The sequence below is a fragment of the Schistocerca cancellata genome, chromosome 5 (genome assembly GCF_023864275.1).
Source record: "Schistocerca cancellata isolate TAMUIC-IGC-003103 chromosome 5, iqSchCanc2.1, whole genome shotgun sequence".
NCBI lineage: Eukaryota > Metazoa > Arthropoda > Insecta > Orthoptera > Acrididae > Schistocerca > Schistocerca cancellata.
This window is the reverse complement of record NC_064630.1, coordinates 155,790,670-155,810,844: the sequence shown is the minus strand read 5'-3', so window position 1 is coordinate 155,810,844 and position 20,175 is coordinate 155,790,670. Positions and strand designations below refer to the sequence as shown.

Here is a 20,175-nt window from a genome sequence, read left to right as displayed (position 1 = left end):
CATGATATGGCTGGAGCATTTAACAATGAGATGATATTTAAAAAGTGATAAATTTTCATGAATACACTAATAGCTCAAATTTAAGTTCTTTTTAATATACATTTGCCCTTTTCTTATAGAGTATAACTATTTTATCTACCACAATTTCAAAATAAAAATGAGGAAAGGCAACCACTGTTCACGCATAGCACATGGAAAAACTTAAAATATCACTAGCTCCTGAATGAGCTTCTATTTTTTTCCAGTTAAAGAAGCACCCCCACCCCACCTTCCCTTCAGTCCCACACAAAGGGAGGTGGGATGGGGATGGAGGGGGAGGGGGAGAGAGTGAGAGAAAGAGAGAGAGAGAGAGGGAGGGGGAGGGAGGGAGGGAGGGAGGGAGGGAGGGAGAGAGAGAGAAAGAGAGAGAGAGAGAGACAGAAACAAATGCACACACCCCTGAATACACAGCCAGCCATCAATCAACTTCAGGTGAGTGGCTGTCTTTCCTCATTTTTGTTTTAAGTTTCATTATGGTAACAATTTCAAAATATTGTTTTGTAAATATATTTAATTCACCATAGATGAAGCTTCCAAGACAGTATCTGTAGTGAAGTAAATTTCTTCCTCTTCTTCACATTCTTCCTCCAATGAGACTTCATCATCTGTAGTGATGACTTCATCTGTAAAGAAAAAGGAAATTGTTCACTGGCTCTCAAGTAAAAACAAGTTTACTATTATGAAGAACAATGACTCAAGTAACAGCTGTGCAATCAATCCACTACAAACAAATTGTTAAGAAACATTACAGATTTAATTTTAACTGGTGCTGTATGGTTTACACAATGTTTTATTTTTCATTGTTTCCATTCATTATTTTATCTCACTCACACGAGGAATTGCTAGTTGTATTTTAGTGGATTGATACAAGGACCAATCAAAACATAGAAATTTTTCAAAAGAAATTTTTTATTGGGGAACAATATTCCAAGTTACATCACTTCTCCCTCAACCTCTATGCACTTGATCCATCCCTTAACAAATTTCCTAATTCTGTACCGCAAGAAGTTCTGTACCATCATGCACATCTACTCTTGCACCACATCCAAAGAAAACTTACATACAAGTGCTCATTCGTTATACCAAAAAGGTGAAAATCAATTGGAGCTAAACCAAGCACTTCAACACTAAGAGTTTGAATACAGTGGATTGTTTGATAGTCGTATGAGGGTGGCCATTACCCTGAGGCAAAATTCACACTTTTTGAAAGCTTTCCTCTCCCCTTTGTTTTGATTTGGGTTTCAGATCTCACAGTAGTTAACAGTAGCTGTCACTATTCACTGTTTGACCTTTATGAGTGTAAGGAATCAACAAGGGGTCTTTAATTTCTGAAGACACTATCATCTTCAATTTTCCTGGGTTTTTAACTTTTTTGCTGTAGGCAAAGATGGGTGTTTCCACACCATGCTCTCTAACTTACTCTGCAGTTCATAGTGACATATTCAAGATTATTATATGCAACTGAGAAAGATCTGTAGAGATCTGGATACATCATGAACTGATAAATAAAGATTGCAGTTTCCAGTTAAGTAAAACTTCAGTCCAGGCTAGAGCACATTCCAAGCACAACAGGCTGTGGGAAGATCTGCTCATACCACACCAAATGAAGAACTGATACCATAAAACACAAATGCACCTCCTCCACAATAGCAGCATGCCACCCTGAAGGTGACAGAAGAGACAGGACTGCTGCTTGTATCCCAGCAGTGTACTGCCATCTCCATCTTGCCAGCAGAGCCAAGTTTGAGTACCACCTGCTAAAGATTGCCAACAAGTGAGAGGGAGTATATACTACAGCACCAAGTGGATGACAGTCAGTCAACAGCATTGCCTTAAGATGGCTAGAAGCCAGCTTCCTGAAATATTGCACAATTTGGATGACCTCATCTGGCTAAATACTCAAAAACAATTCAAACTTCCTGTTTGTGTTTGTCTGTCAACTGGTCTGGTACACAACAAGCACAAACTTAGCAATTTATTTATTTATTTATTGAGATTCATGGACAATTGCAAATGATGAACCATGGCTAATGTCCAATTCATGTGCAAAATCATAAATTTTGGCATGATATCATCATGAACCATTTGATCAGCTGTATCAATTCTCCTGTCAGTTTTCGAAGTAGATTGGCTACTTGAATGCTCTTCATCACAGGCAGACACATATCTGCTTTTGAAGCAATTTATAGCAGTCACAAACTTTTCACATACTATTCTGCAATAATTTTTGCAGGTTTAGTCCTTCCAGAGTACAGAAAATGAATCACTATCCCTCATTTCTTCCTTGGTGCATATGGGCAACAAGACAGTCATTATAAAATGCTCTCAAATCACTAGGAATAAAGCTATTTACTGAGCCAGCACTGCCAACATGAAAAACCACAGAGTACAGTATGTCATTGTTGAGTCAGTACTTTCAACCTGTAGAGCAGAAATACAAGTGCATTTACTTACAGAGTTGCCCTCTTAAAGAAGAATCACACAGGAAAACTCAAAAGGCATGATAGTTGTAATTCTTAGAGAAAATGATATTTTCTGCTATGATTCTTTTGATTGTCATGCAATGATTGTATGCTGTTAAAAGTAGTAACAGAATAATGTTGACTACATGACACAAAGTGTTCAAGGTAATTAGAGACTAAACCATCATCTGTAAATTATCTGATACCTGAAATTATTTATGATTACAAAAACATGAGATTCTTCATTTACCTTCACTGCACTGGTGATTATTGCATGACTCTGTTCTAAATGGGAATTTATCTGCATCACATTTGTTTACATCAGCAGTCTCATTTGCTACCAAGCAGAGAACTTGTCTTACTTTAGTTCCTCCACCACATTCTTTATCACACTAAAAACAAAAAAACAAAAACTGCCATACACGTTGCAAAACAAAGCATACATTTTGCAAAAATATACTTCATTCATTTACAATAAAAGCAGAAGTTTTACCTTACTCCATGGGCCATGGTACCATTGCCCTTGACACTCTTCTTTCCCTGTGCAATTTCTAACCTCTTCATATTTTTTACTCAAGTCACAATTTTCATTATCCACTCGCTTCACTGTATCACCGTGAAAGGCACCACAAAAAACTTTTCGTGTCTGAATGCCAGTGCCACACTCTGCTGAGCACTAGAAACAGATGAAGGTCAACAATAAAATTTATGCCTAAGCTATTGCACATTAGATGTAACTGATACATATATAGAATGACAGGACACAGTAAAACATTTTTTGTTGGTGTTCTGAAAACAAGAAAGGAAAATGAAATCAGTAGACACACTTACATCACTCCACTGTGAGGCAAACCACTCATGATCACAAGGTCGCGGACTTTTACAAGGTCTTTTGAGTTCTTCTAGCAGGTACGGTTGACAGAATTTTTCAGGATAACTGACCCCAGCCTCATTGACACAATGCGCTTCTCGAGTCTCGAATGTCAGTCCACATTTATTTTCACACTGTGAGCAAAATTAGAAATGAGCACAACACAAGGAACATACCACACACAAAAATATTTATTATGTCATTACAAAAGATGAAGTTCAATTTGTTACATAATTTAAGGCAACACACATATCTATCCTATTTCTTTCATTGAATATACAGCATCTTTTGGTAAATTCTAGTACTCATCTCTCATAATTTCTTAAATAACAGATATTTCTCTGCTTTCATACAACTCAAAATGAAAAGATTTTGTTTGGAAAACAAGGGGAAAACTCCACTCAATGTATTCAATAGACATACAATATTTTACTTGCTGCCCAAAGTTTATAAATAGAAAATAAAATGCAGAACAGCGAACCTTTGACATTTTAGTAAAAGAACTGATGATTTAAAAAAAAAAAGCATTGATTTTATCTGTATATACTATACTACTGTTTGCAGTTTGGAGAAAGACAAAGACCTGCTGACTGTTTTTCATATCCTTACCTTAAAATTAGGAAACAAATGCTGCAGTATTCTCTTCACGCTAATAATTCATATGTCTTGATAATTACACTCATTCCCAAAGTACACAAAAGCATAAAACATAAATTATATTGAAATAAGATTGCCTGAATTTTACAAAAACCACTGGTTTCTGCACAACTCAGCTCCTGGTTGTAAGCAACAAACTGTTCAGTCCCAAATAATCATGCCTTCCCCTTGAGGGATGACATACAAGATATTAGATCAAGTGCTGTTTGTAATCAATATACTATGATAAAGCATGTAAATAATGTTGATTAATATTTTATGTTATTTCATGTAACTAAGCCAACTGCACTGAAAGACGAGCTGTAGTCACAGATGTAAAAGAAGTGAAACTGTATGGCTATGTAAAAAGTGTGGTGGTGTTCCACATTTAGAAGACTGTTTTGAGGTCCACTTATACCCTACAGTCATACTAGCTGATATGTAAAACAATCATACCAGCTGATATGTATTAAATTCCATTTCATATCAACCAGTATGCTATTTAAATATGATGTCACTGTGTTAATGTATTTGCTCTGTTTGAAGCAGAGTGTATGGACAGCATGTCAGTGTGGTAGCAGTACCTTCCAATTTTTGGCAAGCTAAGGTAAGCTGACAAACACAGATATCTTTATGACAACCAGTGATCACAAAAGCCCTTCATCATGAAGGAGCTGCAGCTGCAGCATGAATTATTAATCATGATAGAAATAGATATCTATGTGCTTTGTAAAAACTACCATCATAAAAATGAAAGTACTGAAAAAGAGTTGCTATTTGCAAAGGCTAGCATAAAGTCTTTTACATAATTACAGATATTTTATGTATGTAATCTTGAATTCAAAACAAGTGTGTAGTGTGTTCTGATTTTTCTAATGGAAAAATAATAAGTAGTACAAGACAAAATTGTACGAAAATATATAAAAGACATTATCCTGTAAATTTTAACATCACAGGTGTATCTACAACTTCACTGAATAACATACAAAATGGAAATTTTATCAGGTTATGATGATGCTTTTCAGATAATTCTAAGTGAAAGGATTTAAGGACCAATATTTTACATGAAAATAGTTCTGCTAAAGTAATACAGTTTTGAAAAAGAAGGAAATAGTAAATCAATTATTAAAACTGGACATTATGTGAAACTAAACTCAAAGAGCAAACACACTGTTGAAGACAGTTGCACTAAATAAATAAATTTAACATTCCTACATATGTCAAATCCCATGTAAGCACAATCAGTTTCAAACTAATGCAATCCTGCAAATACAAAGCTAGATTTTTTTGACAATATTGTATGAATCTCATATAAAATATTCACTCTGAAAAAAGAGATTACATTAATAACAATGGTGCTCCAGCTGAAAGATATAGAAGTTTGTTGTACCCGCTATCATGTAACATGACCAAACACTCAATTTTGTAATGGCAGTAATTTGGAAATGTGAAAACATAACAAAGCAATAAATTGTAATACTAGAAGGTGTGTCTCAACCTGGATCTTCATTTTTCATGAAATATATATATATTAGCTTTCGCAACCAACGGTTGCCTCGTCAGGAAAGAGGGAAGGAGAGGGAAAGACAAAAGGATATGGGTTTTAAGGGAGAGGGTAAGGAGTCATTCCAATCCCGGGAGCGGAAAGACTTACCTTAGGGGGAAAAAAGGACAGTGTCTTTGTATATGCGGATGGATATGTGTGTGTGTGCGAGTGTATACCTGTCCTTTTTTCCCCCTAAGGTAAGTCTTTCCGCTCCCGGGATTGGAATGACTCCTTACCCTCTCCCTTAAAACCCATATCCTTTTGTCTTTCCCTCTATTATATTCATATATATATATATATATATATATATATATATATATATATATATATATATATATATATATATATTTCCTGATGAGGCAACAGTTTGTTGCGAAAGCTTGAATTTTGTGTGTATGTTTGTGTTCGTTTGTCTGTCTGTCGACCTGCCAGCACTTTCATTTGGTAAGTCACATCATCTTTGTTTTGAGGTGTGTGTATATATATATATATATATATATATATATATATATATATATATATATATATATATATATAATAGAGGGAAACGTTCCACGTGGGAAAAATATATTTAAATTTGCCTTTACAAATGTCTGCTTGTGTCTGTGTATATGAGGATGGATATGTGTGTGTGTGCGAGTGTATACCTGTCCTTTTTTCCCTCCTTTTTTCCCCCTAAGGTAAGTCTTTCCGCTCCCGGGATTGGAATGACTCCTTACCCTCTCCCTTAAAACCCAAATCCTTTTGTCTTTCCCTCTCCTTCCCTCTTTCCTGACGAGGCAACCATTGGTTGCGAAAGCTAGATTTTGTGTGTATGTTTGTGTTTGTCTGTGTGTCTATCGACCTGCCAGCGCTTTTGTTTGGTAAGTCTCATCATCTTTCTTTTTATATATATATATATATATATATATATATATATACACCTCAAAACAAAGATGATGTGACTTACCAAATGAAAGTGCTGGCAGGTCGACAGACAGACAAACGAACACAAACATACACACAAAAAATATATATATATATATATATATATATATATATATATATATATATACACCTCAAAACAAAGATGATGTGACTTACCAAATGAAAGTGCTGGCAGGTCGACAGACAGACAAACGAACACAAACATACACACAAAATTCAAGCTTTCGCAACAAACTGTTGCCTCATCAGGAAAGAGGGAAGGAGAGGGAAAGACGAAAGGATGTGGATTTTAAGGGAGAGGGAAAGGAGTCATTCCAGTCCCGGGAGTGGAAAGACTTACCTTAGGGGGAAAAAGGGAAGGGTATACACTCGCACACACACACATATCCATCCACACATATATAGACACAAGCGGACATATATATATATATATATATATATATATATATATATATATATATATATATTAAAAAGAAAGATGATGAGACTTAGGGGGAAAAAAGGACAGTGTCTTTGTATATGCGGATGGATATGTGTGTGTGTGCGAGTGCCCCACTTGTGACAGGATACTTTCCGGGACTGGATCAGATTCTGAATGTGGCTCTCCAGCAGGGATACGACTTCCTCAAATCCTGCCCTGAAATGAGATCCATCCTTCATGAAATCCTCCCCACTCCACCAAGAGTGTCTTTCCGCCGTCCACCTAACCTTCGCAACCTTTTAGTTCATCCCTATGAAATCCCCAGACCACCTTCCCTACCCTCTGGCTCCTACCCCTGTAACCGCCCCCGGTGTAAAACCTGTCCCATGCACCCTCCCACCACCACCTACTCCAGTCCTGTAACCCGGAAGGTGTACACGATCAAAGGCAGAGCCACGTGTGAAAGCACCCACGTGATTTACCAACTGACCTGCCTACACTGTGAAGCGTTCTATGTGGGAATGACCAGCAACAAACTGTCCATTCGCATGAATGGACACAGGCAGACAGTGTTTGTTGGTAATGAGGATCACCCTGTGGCTAAACATGCCTTGGTGCACGGCCAGCACATCTTGGCACAGTGTTACACCGTCCGGGTTATCTGGATACTTCCCACTAACACCAACCTGTCAGAACTCCGGAGATGGGAACTTGCCCTTCAGCATATCCTCTCTTCTCGCTATCCGCCAGGCCTCAATCTCCGCTAATTTCTAATTTCAATTTGCCGCCGCTCGTACCTCACCTGTCTTTCAACATCATCTTTGCCTTTGTACATCCGCCCCGACTGACATCTCTGCCCAAACTCTTTGCCTTTACAAATGTCTGCTTGTGTCTGTGTATATGAGGATGGATATGTGTGTGTGTGCGAGTGTATACCTGTCCTTTTTTCCCTCCTTTTTTCCCCCTAAGGTAAGTCTTTCCGCTCCCGGGATTGGAATGACTCCTTACCCTCTCCCTTAAAACCCAAATCCTTTTGTCTTTCCCTCTCCTTCCCTCTTTCCTGACGAGGCAACCATTGGTTGCGAAAGCTAGATTTTGTGTGTATGTTTGTGTTTGTCTGTGTGTCTATCGACCTGCCAGCGCCTTTGTTTGGTAAGTCTCATCATCTTTCTTTTTAATATATTTTTCCCACGTGGAACGTTTCCCTCTATTATATTCATATCATTAATTTGAACCCAACAATCACGTTTGTTATTGTTATTGTCACTGTTACATTTCGTAGTCTTTTCTGTCATCTTATTTCCTCCTTCTGTTTTTGCCAGCAGTTTTACTTTCTTTTCACCTTCTCCTTTTTTACCGTAATCCAGTATTCAATTTTATCCCGCCGATATATACTCAATAATACGTAATAATACGTAACCCACTTCCAAACAAAAAATTTTTTTTTCCCGCTTTCAACACCACCGCTGCTATAAAATCCACCGTTTCCATTTCACAAACAGTTCCTTTCAGCTATTTAACAACCTTTTCGGCTAGTTTTAATATCTTTTGCTTTATTTCCATTTCCGTTTTTCTCACATCATCGATCATTTCTAGCCGCTTCCCACAGGTTTTAACGTCATTATTTCTTCATCAGACAATTGTTAGCTTCATTTCCATAATCTGTCACCACCAAACCACCCTTTTAATACATCCTCACGTAGTTTTTTCGAAATTCTCCCGTATTTCTTCACCCTTTAACGTGTTTTGGCGGCAACACAACCACCTAACCTTCATGCACATCATTTTCTACCTACACAAGTTCACCACAGGATCAACAGCCCAGCTCTAACCAACCCTTTTTCGCCTTTTTTCACACCAGATTTTTATATTTATTTTCATTTTCATTTCAGCCTCGTGTTCCACTTTCCACCTTCTAGGACCATGTCACCCTCACAACACCTCCACAACGACCCCATTAAGTTTTATTTACATTCCCTCCGCAAACATGCCTTCGCCCTAGCCAGATTACACTCCCATATTTTATTTTCTCAGGCTTGTCTGACATTTGGCATCACCCCCAAAGGCCTCACACTTAAAGTTCCCATCTCTGGCTGCAACCCTTCTTTCCATCAGTCCCTATACCAGTTCCAAACTGAACAATCCATTGCCCTCACCCACCTAATCCTTCACCTGCACATCCACTCAGCCAATCAACACACCCATCAACTCCTGTCCCTAATAAAAGTCCTCAATCTTTCCTCTCCCACATCCACACCGGTTGTTCAGAGCATCCTCCTACAGGCCAACCGCAAATTAGAAAAGCATGCCACCCTCCACCTTAAAAAACTATCCAATCTCCTGGTTTCCCACCTCCGGAAAGGCAACTCACTCACCCTTCACAACCTTTCCAGCAAACCTCAACCTCCTCTCATTGCACACAAACCCAGTCTCTCCCATCTACTCAATCTCCCACTTCCAGCTCCACTCCCTCCAAAACCTCAAAATTCCAATCAACGCAATCTGGAACCACAACACCCCAATTCAGTAGTTAACCTTTCCTCCAAACCTCTCTCCCGATCCGAAACCTCTGTCCTATCCAAAGGCCTCACCTTCAGCCCCACTCCCAGATTTAACCAAACAGCCCTCGTCAAAGATTTACTGTCCTACACCCGTACTCTCTGCTGGAAATATCACTTTGCCACGAAGAAAAATGATCCTAATCCTACTCCTAATGATCCAACTCCCCAAGACACTATCCAAATTGAACCATGCCTGGAACAGTTCCGTCCTCCGTCGCAGCGGGACCCACCTCCTCTTCCTCAAAATCACCCTCTCCTAACCTTCCAGGAATTTCTGACTTCCAGCCTTGCCTCTCAATCCTTCTTAAAAAACCTTAATCCTACTCCCAACATCACCACTGCTGAAGCCCAGGCTATCCGTGATCTGAAGGCTGACCGATCCATCGTCATTCTTCCGGCTGACAAGGGTTCCACAACTGTGGTACTTGATCGTCGGGAGTATGTGACTGAGGGACTGCGTCAGCTTTCAGACAACACTACTTACAAAGTTTGCCAAGGCAATCCCATTCCTGATGTCCAGGCGGAGCTTCAAGGAATCCTCAGAACCTTAGGCCCCCTACAAAACCTTTCACCCGACTCCATCAACCTCCTGACCCCACCAACACCCCGCACCCCTACCTTCTACCTTCTTCCCAAAATTCACAAACCCAATCATCCCGGCCGTCCCATTGTAGCTGGTTACCAAGCCCCCACCGAACGCATCTCTGCCTACGTAGATCAACACCTTCAACCCATTACATGCAGTCTCCCATCCTTCATCAAAGACACCAACCACTTTCTCGAACGCCTGGAATCCCTACCCAGTCTGTTACCCCCGGAAACCATCCTTGTAACCATTGATGCCACTTCCTTATACACAAATATTCTGCATGTCCAGGGCCTCGCTGCGATGGAGCACTTCCTTTCACGCCGATCACCTGCCGCCCTACCTAAAACCTCTTTCCTCATTACCTTAGCCAGCTTCATCCTGACCCACAACTTCTTCACTTTTGAAGGCCAGACATACCAACAATTAAAGGGAACAGCCATGGGTACCAGGATGGCCCCCTCGTATGCCAACCTATTCATGGGTCGCTTAGAGGAAGCCTTCTTGGTTACCCAGGCCTGCCAACCCGAAGTTTGGTACAGATTTATTGATGACATTTTCATGATCTGGACTCACAGTGAAGAAGAACTCCAGAATTTCCTCTCCAACCTCAACTCCTTTGGTTCCATCAGATTCACCTGGTCCCACTCCAAATCCCATGCCACTTTCCTTGACGTTGACCTCCACCTGTCCAATGGCCAGCTTCACACGTCCGTCCACATCAAACCCACCAACAAGCAACAGTACCTCCATTATGACAGCTGCCACCCGTTCCACATCAAACGGTCCCTTCCCTACAGCCTAGGTCTTCGTGGCAAACGAATCTGCTCCAGTCCGGAATCCTTGAACCACTACACCAACAACCTGAAAACAGCTTTTGCATCCCGTAACTACCCTCCCGACCTGGTACACAAGCAAATAACCAGAGCCACTTCCTCATCTCCTCAAACCCGGAACCTTCCACAGAAGAACCCCAAAAGTGCCCCACTTGTGACAGGATACTTTCCGGGACTGGATCAGATTCTGAATGTGGCTCTCCAGCAGGGATACGACTTCCTCAAATCCTGCCCTGAAATGAGATCCATCCTTCATGAAATCCTCCCCACTCCACCAAGAGTGTCTTTCCGCCGTCCACCTAACCTTCGCAACCTTTTAGTTCATCCCTATGAAATCCCCAGACCACCTTCCCTACCCTCTGGCTCCTACCCCTGTAACCGCCCCCGGTGTAAAACCTGTCCCATGCACCCTCCCACCACCACCTACTCCAGTCCTGTAACCCGGAAGGTGTACACGATCAAAGGCAGAGCCACGTGTGAAAGCACCCACGTGATTTACCAACTGACCTGCCTACACTGTGAAGCGTTCTATGTGGGAATGACCAGCAACAAACTGTCCATTCGCATGAATGGACACAGGCAGACAGTGTTTGTTGGTAATGAGGATCACCCTGTGGCTAAACATGCCTTGGTGCACGGCCAGCACATCTTGGCACAGTGTTACACCGTCAGGGTTATCTGGATACTTCCCACTAACACCAACCTGTCAGAACTCCGGAGATGGGAACTTGCCCTTCAGCATATCCTCTCTTCTCGCTATCCGCCAGGCCTCAATCTCCGCTAATTTCTAATTTCAATTTGCCGCCGCTCGTACCTCACCTGTCTTTCAACATCATCTTTGCCTTTGTACATCCGCCCCGACTGACATCTCTGCCCAAACTCTTTGCCTTTACAAATGTCTGCTTGTGTCTGTGTATATGAGGATGGATATGTGTGTGTGTGCGAGTGTATACCTGTCCTTTTTTCCCTCCTTTTTTCCCCCTAAGGTAAGTCTTTCCGCTCCCGGGATTGGAATGACTCCTTACCCTCTCCCTTAAAACCCAAATCCTTTTGTCTTTCCCTCTCCTTCCCTCTTTCCTGACGAGGCAACCATTGGTTGCGAAAGCTAGATTTTGTGTGTATGTTTGTGTTTGTCTGTGTGTCTATCGACCTGCCAGCGCTTTTGTTTGGTAAGTCTCATCATCTTTCTTTTTAATATATTTTTCCCACGTGGAACGTTTCCCTCTATTATATTCATATATATATATATATATATATATAAAACAGAGGGAAACATTCCACGTGGGAAAAATATATCTAAAAAGAAAGATGATGAGACTTACCAAACAAAAGCGCTGGCAGGTCGATAGACACACAAACAAACACAAACATACACACAAAATTCTAGCTTTCGCAACCAACGGTTGCCTCATCAGGAAAGAGAGAAGGAGAAGGAAAGACAAAAGGATTGGGTTTTAAGGGAGAGGGTAAGGAGTCATTCCAATCCCGGGAGCGGAAAGACTTACCTTAGGGGGAAAAAAGGACAGGTTTACACTCGCACACACACACATATCCATCCACACATACACAGACACAAGCAGACATTTGTAAAGGCAAAGAGTTTGGGCAGAGATGTCAGTCGGGACGGAAATACAGAGGCAAAGATGATGTTGAAAGACAGGTGAGGTATGAGCGGCGGCAGATTGAAATTAGCGGAGATTGAGGCCTGGCGAATAGCGAGAAGAGAGGATATGCTGAAGGGCAAGTTCCCATCTCCGGAGTTCTGACAGGTTGGTGTTAGTGGGAAGTATCCAGATAACCCGGACGGTGTAACACTGTGCCAAGATGTGCTGGCCGTGCACCAAGGCATGTTTAGCCACAGGGTGATCCTCATTACCAACAAACACTGTCTGCCTGTGTCCATTCATGCGAATGGACAGTTTGTTGCTGGTCATTCCCACATAGAACGCTTCACAGTGTAGGCAGGTCAGTTGGTAAATCACGTGGGTGCTTTCACACGTGGCTCTGCCTTTGATCGTGTACACCTTCCGGGTTACAGGACTGGAATAGGTGGTGGTGGGAGGGTGCATGGGACAGGTTTTACACCGGGGACGGTTGCAGGGGTAGGAGCCAGAGGGTAGGGAAGGTGGTTTGGGGATTTCATAGGGATGAACTAAGAGGTTACGAAGGTTAGGTGGACGGCGGAAAGACACTCTTGGTGGAGTGGGGAGGATTTCATGAAGGATGGATCTCATTTCAGGGCAGGATTTGAGGAAGTCGTATCCCTGCTGGAGAGCCACATTCAGAATCTGATCCAGTCCCGGAAAGTATCCTGTCACAAGTGGGGCACTTTTGGGGTTCTTCTGTGGAAGGTTCCGGGTTTGAGGAGATGAGGAAGTGGCTCTGGTTATTTGCTTGTGTACCAGGTCGGGAGGGTAGTTACGGGATGCAAAAGCTGTTTTCAGGTTGTTGGTGTAATGGTTCAAGGATTCCGGACTGGAGCAGATTCGTTTGCCACGAAGACCTAGGCTGTAGGGAAGGGACCGTTTGATGTGGAATGGGTGGCAGCTGTCATAATGCCATCAAACGGTCCCTTCCCTACATCATCTTTCTTTTTAAATATATATATATATATATATAGGGTGTTTCAAAAATGACCGGTATATTTGAAACGGCAATAAAGGCAATAAAAACTAAACGAGCAGCGATAGAAATACACCGTTTGTTGCAATATGCTTGGGACAACAGTACATTTTCAGGCAGACAAACTTTCGAAATTACAGTAGTTACAATTTTCAACAACAGATGATGCTGCGGTCTGGGAAACTCTATAGTACGATATTTTCCACATATCCACCATGCGTAGCAATAATATGGCGTAGTCTCTGAATGAAATTACTCGAAACCTTTGACAACGTGTCTGGCTTCACATGCAGATGAGATGTACTGCTTCAGCTGTTCAATTGTTTCTGGATTCTGGCGGTACACCTGGTCTTTCAAGTGTCCCCACAGAAAGAAGTCACAGGGGTTCATGTCTGGCGAATAGGGAGGCCAATCCACGCCGCCTCCTGTATGTTTCGGATAGCCCAAAGCAATCACACGATCATCGAAATATTCATTCAGGAAATTAAAGACGTCGGCCGTGCGATTGTGGCCGGGCACCATCTTGCATAAACCACGAGGTGTTCGCAGTGTCGCCTAAGGCAGTTTGTACCGCCACGAATTCACGAAGAATGTCCAGATAGCGTGATGCAGTAATCGTTTCGGATCTGAAAAATGGGCCAATGATTCCTTTGGAAGAAATGGCGACCCAGACAAGTACTTTTTGAGGATGCAGGGACGATGGGACTGCAACATGGGGCTTTTCGGTTCCCCATATGCGCCAGTTCTGTTTATTGACGAAGCCATCCAGGTAAAAATAAGCTTCGTCAGTAAACCAAATGCTGCCCACATGCATATCGCCGTCATCAATCCTGTGCACTATATCGTTAGCGAATGTCTCTAGTGCAGCAATGATAGCGGCGCTGAGGGGTTGCCGCGTTTGAATTTTGTATGGATAGAGGTGTAAACTCTGGCGCATGAGACGATACGTGGACATTGGCGTCATTTGGACCGCAGCTGCAACACGGCGAACGGAAACCCGAGGCCGCTGTTGGATCACCTGCTACACTAGCTGCGCGTTGCCCTCTGTGGTTGCCGTACGCGGTCGTCCTACCTTTCCAGCACGTTCATCCATCACGTTTCCAGTCCGTTGAAATTTTTCAAACAGATCCTTTATTGTATCGCTTTTCGGTCCTTTGGTTACATTAAACCTCCGTTGAAAACTTTGTCTTGTTGCAACAACACTGTGTTCTAGGTGGTGGAATTCCAACACCAGAAAAATCCTCTGTTCTAAGGAATAAACCATGTTGTCTACAGCACACTTGCACGTTGTGAACAGCACACGCTTACAGCAGAAAGACGACGTACAGAATGGCGCACCCACAGACTGCGTTGTCTTCTATATCTTTCACATCACTTGCAGCGCCATCTGTTGTTGAAAATTGTAACTACTGTAATTTCGAAAGTTTGTCCGCCTGAAAATGTACTGTTGTCCCAAGCATATTGCAACAAATGGTGTATTTCTATCGCTGCTCGTTTAGTTTTTATTGCCGTTTCAAATATACCGGTCATTTTTGAAACACCATATATATATATATATATATATATATATATATATATATATATATATATATATATATATATATATATATATATATATCTAAAAACAAAGATGATGTGACTTACCAAATGAAAGTGCTGGCAGGTCGACAGACACACAAACGAACACAAACATACACACAAAATATATAAAAGACAGCTGCAGCACATGAGATTTGAATAAAATTTCATTCATGTGTTGCGCTACATGACACCAAGAAAATTCGAGACAATGTGTTCCAGTTACCATCCCAAAGGCACTTGGCTGACAACTATGTTGACCTGTGAAATGTTACATCAACTTGTGGCATCGCTCATAACAACTTGTCAATGCAGCATTGCGCCAATCGGCCTTCTCTGCCAGACTGTCAAACAAATGGTTACCAATGTGTTATTTATATGCACTAAGCAAGCCACCAGACACGGTCAAGCTGGTGGCCATAAAGATATGGCCACTGTGCTGTTGAAACCCTAGCATCTGCCAGCCAGTGTGGCCAAGTGGTTCTAGGCACTTCAGTCTGGAACTGTGCGACCGCTGCAGTCGCAGGTTCGAATCCTACCTTGGGCATGGATGCATGTGATGTCCTTAGGTTAGTTAGATTTAAGTAGTTCTAAGTTCTAGGGGACTGATGACCTCAGATGTTAAGTCCTATAGTGATCACAGCCATTTGAACCTAGCATCCACTGGACAACTGTCATCATCGTCAGCCTGCCACCCATACACCAAAGACTGGTGTTCGAGATTCCATGCTGCCGCACCTCCACACTACTGCTCAGAACTGTCGATGACACAGCTAGCACCAGCAAAGCCACTGGGGCTTTGACCTACCAGCTGCTGTTTAAGCACCTGACGCATCAACACCACAAAGCAGCCATGTTGTCTGCCAGCAGGAAGTGTGGCTTTTAGGTATGTCCGTCACAGCTACAGTGACATAAAGACATGTAACTCAACAATAGGCTGTGCCTACCTTATCAAGACACACACTTATATCTCCTCTTGCAGGTGGAACAGTAAAGAGTTTTCTTGAATGCCATCAGTCTTCCTGCAGCCAACTTCACTTCTGATGGATTTCTGTAGCCTCCACCATCTCATCGAAACGTCCATGCAGGACAGCTGAATGCCATCCTGACAAACCAGAACTGCTTCTCTACCACCCACCATAGATGTCAACACACTTCAAGTCTTTACAGTGGTGTCAGTAGCAGCATGTGTGTTCTGTCGCCACTCGTGGGTTCCTTGTATCTTTTATTCCTGGGTTTGTGTCCGTCCTCTTCTTATATGCTCTCAGTGTAAACTACTAGGTCCTGTAGATCTATATACCAAGTTGCAAGATGTAGTGTGTAGTGCTTGCTGACAAAGAGAACACTACTAGAGACAATGTAGAGAAAGTGCATTGCTAATATCTGGCAAACTGTGAATAGTGGGGAAATTTAGATGAGTGTATGTAGCAGACAAGTGTAAATGTAGTTTATCAAAAGTAGTTTTTTCATGAAGCTTCTTTCTTTCTTCTTTCAGTTTCTGCAAGGCACTCCAATCAGTGATTCTACTCTCTAGAGAGGTAGTAGAAAGTCATAATACAGCACTGACAGGATAAAAAATTGATCAGTGTCATAACAGTGTCTTATGGTTCAGATTTTTTGTCTTCTAATCCTACAACACTGACTTAAAACAGAGCAGCAGGGTGCTGAGACACTACATGGATGTGAAATGGGTCATTATACTGCTGCAGGTCCCTTGAAGTTCAGTCAACTTATTAGCAGAGAATATACCTGAGATGACTGTCCAAATCAGTGTAAAGAACTATAGGAGGCACAATGAAAGAACATATCATGTTTCAGGGAAATATGAGGAGATGGAACTGTAACAGGAGTTGAAATAAGGCTGCGCAGGCTGAAACTGGTGGAGCACTTGTCATTAAACAAAAATGTCAGTGCTATCACAGAGCTTACAGAACATGGTATGCTGACTGTGTCATTCTGGGATGAGAGGTTCTTCTTCCTGAATTCATGTGCTTCTACTTCAAGTAGCAGATTTCACAACATAGTGATAAGATGTACTGGGTTGATAGGATGAGGGATAACATGGGGAATAAGATGAATATGTTGATAAGTATGAATGATATGTTGATGAATCTCTTCATTTAAGGAGGGATAATTCATGGAAATGAGCAAGTATGTAATTTTATGTAATTGCAGATAGGTCAAATGAGACCACTATGGTAATCATAGGAAACCTCCCAGAATCCCTATCTCTATATTCAAGGCCAGAATTTCTTCAAAGATGGGAGGCATGTTTTGGTGCAGACAAGTTAACATGATGCAACTGAAATTCAGAATTAGGCTGACGATATGGGCAACCTGCAAAATGCCCCACACATTATGTCAACATGTGGCAACACACTCGTAAGAACTCATTGACACAGCACTGAGCCAACTGGCAGAGCATGCCTTCACTGCAAGGCAGTCAAATGAACAGTCATTGGAATGTCATTTATACTCACAGAGCAAACCATCAGGCAACTATGAGTTGGCGGCCTTAATCAGACAGCCATCATGCAGTTGAACATCCCAGCATCTGCTGGACAACTGGTTATCATCAGACATCAATCGACACTAGACTGTGCCCACTGGTTGAGGGTGTACCCCTGTATCCATTCTAGCCTGTGCAATGAGTTTTCATGAATGCAGTCTGTCTTGCTGCAGCCACCTTCACCTCTGATGGATTTCTGTAGTCCCCACCTATCCATCAAACAATGCCCAGGTGGTGACGTCCTGACAGAATGGTTTCAGTACCATCCACTGTGGAGATCAATACACCCCAGGCCTCCATACATATGTATAGGTTGGGTGAATATCATAGTTAGAAGATTTTCTTCAACTCTTGTTTATCATTTGTGTAGAAATCAAAATACTTTTTCATGCGCCCTGAATGGTAATCGGTTTTCCTCTGGCTTAACAATACTCAATTAACTTCAGATATGAAATACTGTGATGTGATAAAATACTGACAGTTTAGTAATAAATAAAAAGGGGTAGTATCATAATGTAAAATCTGTCTTTGATTTTGTGAGCAGTAGTTTACATATGAAAAAACAAAGCTGAATAATTTTAATAAGCAACAAATCACTTACACCTGACCATTCAGACAAGATCCAGTCAACACCCTCACATGGTCTCAGTAAACATGGCTTTTCTTCATCTGGTTTATCAGGAGAACAGGATGAATCATCCAATACTTCAATTCTTCCATCGACTCTTCTGTAACAACGTACTCTTCTCCTGTGTCTTCCTTCACCACAGAGGCGGTCACACTATGGGTAAGAAAGAGTATAGCTTTGAAAATCTCATACTTCTTAACACAAAACTTTGGCACTTACTACTGTATGTTCACTATTGTATTTTACAAGATACATTTAATCCATCTTTGTTTTTCTTGGTTAGATGATGGCTGGTACTGAAATTCATTTTAATAAAGATTAATAAATACATGTTATCAAGACAAATATGTGTATAAGTACTAATATCTTATTTATCATTCACAGATTGTGGAACTGTTCAATGAGGTACATTTTCTACCTTGCACAAGCTGCTGTATTACAGTGATCAGAGTATCTTTTGTTGCTATTTGCATGCGTGGAAGCAAGATTTGTCAAATAATAGTTAGGATCTTTATGAAAAGTGATAGGGCAGATGACTTTAATTCTCCTTTGTCTTTCAATGAGAATACTGTGCTTATGTCAATCCTTGCTCTTCAGCACCTTAGTGGAGGGTAATCTGTTCCTTACATTTATCATACTTGCCTTCCAGAAGTGATAAAATGACAAAAAGCAGGAAGAGCAAGACAAGAGAATAAATTTAGGTCTTTGATGACAGACAGGAGAGTTGAGTCCTACTGTACACGACTGACTGATTTATCAAGTTCAGCTGAGAATATCAACCTTGCTAGTAAGTCTACTATATTGCAAAATGTTTTACACAGGAGTCAATTTAATTTCACTTATTATAAATGAGATTAATTGTAATCACACATGTGGGTTATATAAAGTTGTTGTTCCATAGCACAACCATGAAAATGTTAGAAGAGATATATGTGCTTGATGAAATTTAAGTTATCCTAGCAGTTGCTCTTCTAGTGACAGGAACAGAAAAATTGAGCTATTCTGAATACTGATCACGAGTTCACTGCCGCAGATGCCAGTTTTTGAGAAATAATATCTCATGACAGATCTTTGTTATACACTACATTCTGCAAATTGATGTAGGTTGTATAAAGTTGTTGTTCGATAGCACAACCATGAAAATGTTAGAAGAGATATATGTGCTTGATGAAATTTAAGTTATCCTAGCAGTTGCTCTTCTAGTGACAGGAACAGAAAAATTGAGCTATTCTGAATACTGATCACGAGTTCACTGCCGCAGATGCCAGTTTTTGAGAAATAATATCTCATGACAGATCTTTGTTATACACTACATTCTGCAAATTGATGTAGGTTGTATAAAGTTGTTATTCCATAGCACAACCATGAAAATGTTTGAAGAGATATATGTGCTTGATGAAATTTAAGTTATCCTAGCAGTTGCTCTTCTAGTGACAGGGACAGAAAAATTGAGCTATTCTGAATACTGATCACGAGTTCACTGCCGCAGATGCCAGTTTTTGAGAAATAATATCTCATGACAGATCTTTGTTATACACTACATTCTGCAAATTGATGTAGGTTGTATAAAGTTGTTGTTCCATAGCACAACCATGAAAATGTTAGAAGAGATATATGTGCTTGATGAAATTTAAGTTATCCTAGCAGTTGCTCTTCTAGTGACAGGAACAGAAAAATTGAGCTATTCTGAATACTGATCTTGAGTTCACTGCCACGGATGCCAATTTTTGGGAAATAATATTTCATGACAGATATTTGTTACACACTACATTCTGCAAAATGATGTAGGTTGTAAACTGAACTCAGTCATCTCATATCTGAATGAAAATATTGTATACATTGTCAGACTCTTACAAAATGTCTGCTTTGATGAAAGCTTTCTGCTTCTTAAAGGACACTTGGTTTTCAAAGTAATCCACTCCATCATCAAAGATAAGGTCTTAAAAAATGAAA

The 20,175-nt window shown here is 40.9% G+C and overlaps 1 protein-coding gene across 1 annotated transcript in view; it reads right to left on the bottom strand.

Moving 5' to 3' along the window:
- LOC126188956 (papilin) overlaps nt 1–20,175 on the bottom strand; it is a 260,366-nt gene that overhangs the window by 185,147 nt on the left and 55,044 nt on the right. The window contains exons 8-12 of the mRNA XM_049930714.1: nt 18,196–18,375; nt 3,333–3,506; nt 2,995–3,177; nt 2,752–2,893; nt 559–662 (exon numbers count right to left, since the gene is read on the bottom strand). Of these exons, the coding sequence (XP_049786671.1) occupies nt 559–662; nt 2,752–2,893; nt 2,995–3,177; nt 3,333–3,506; nt 18,196–18,375 (783 nt within the window). The remainder of the gene's footprint in view (nt 1–558; nt 663–2,751; nt 2,894–2,994; nt 3,178–3,332; nt 3,507–18,195; nt 18,376–20,175) is intronic.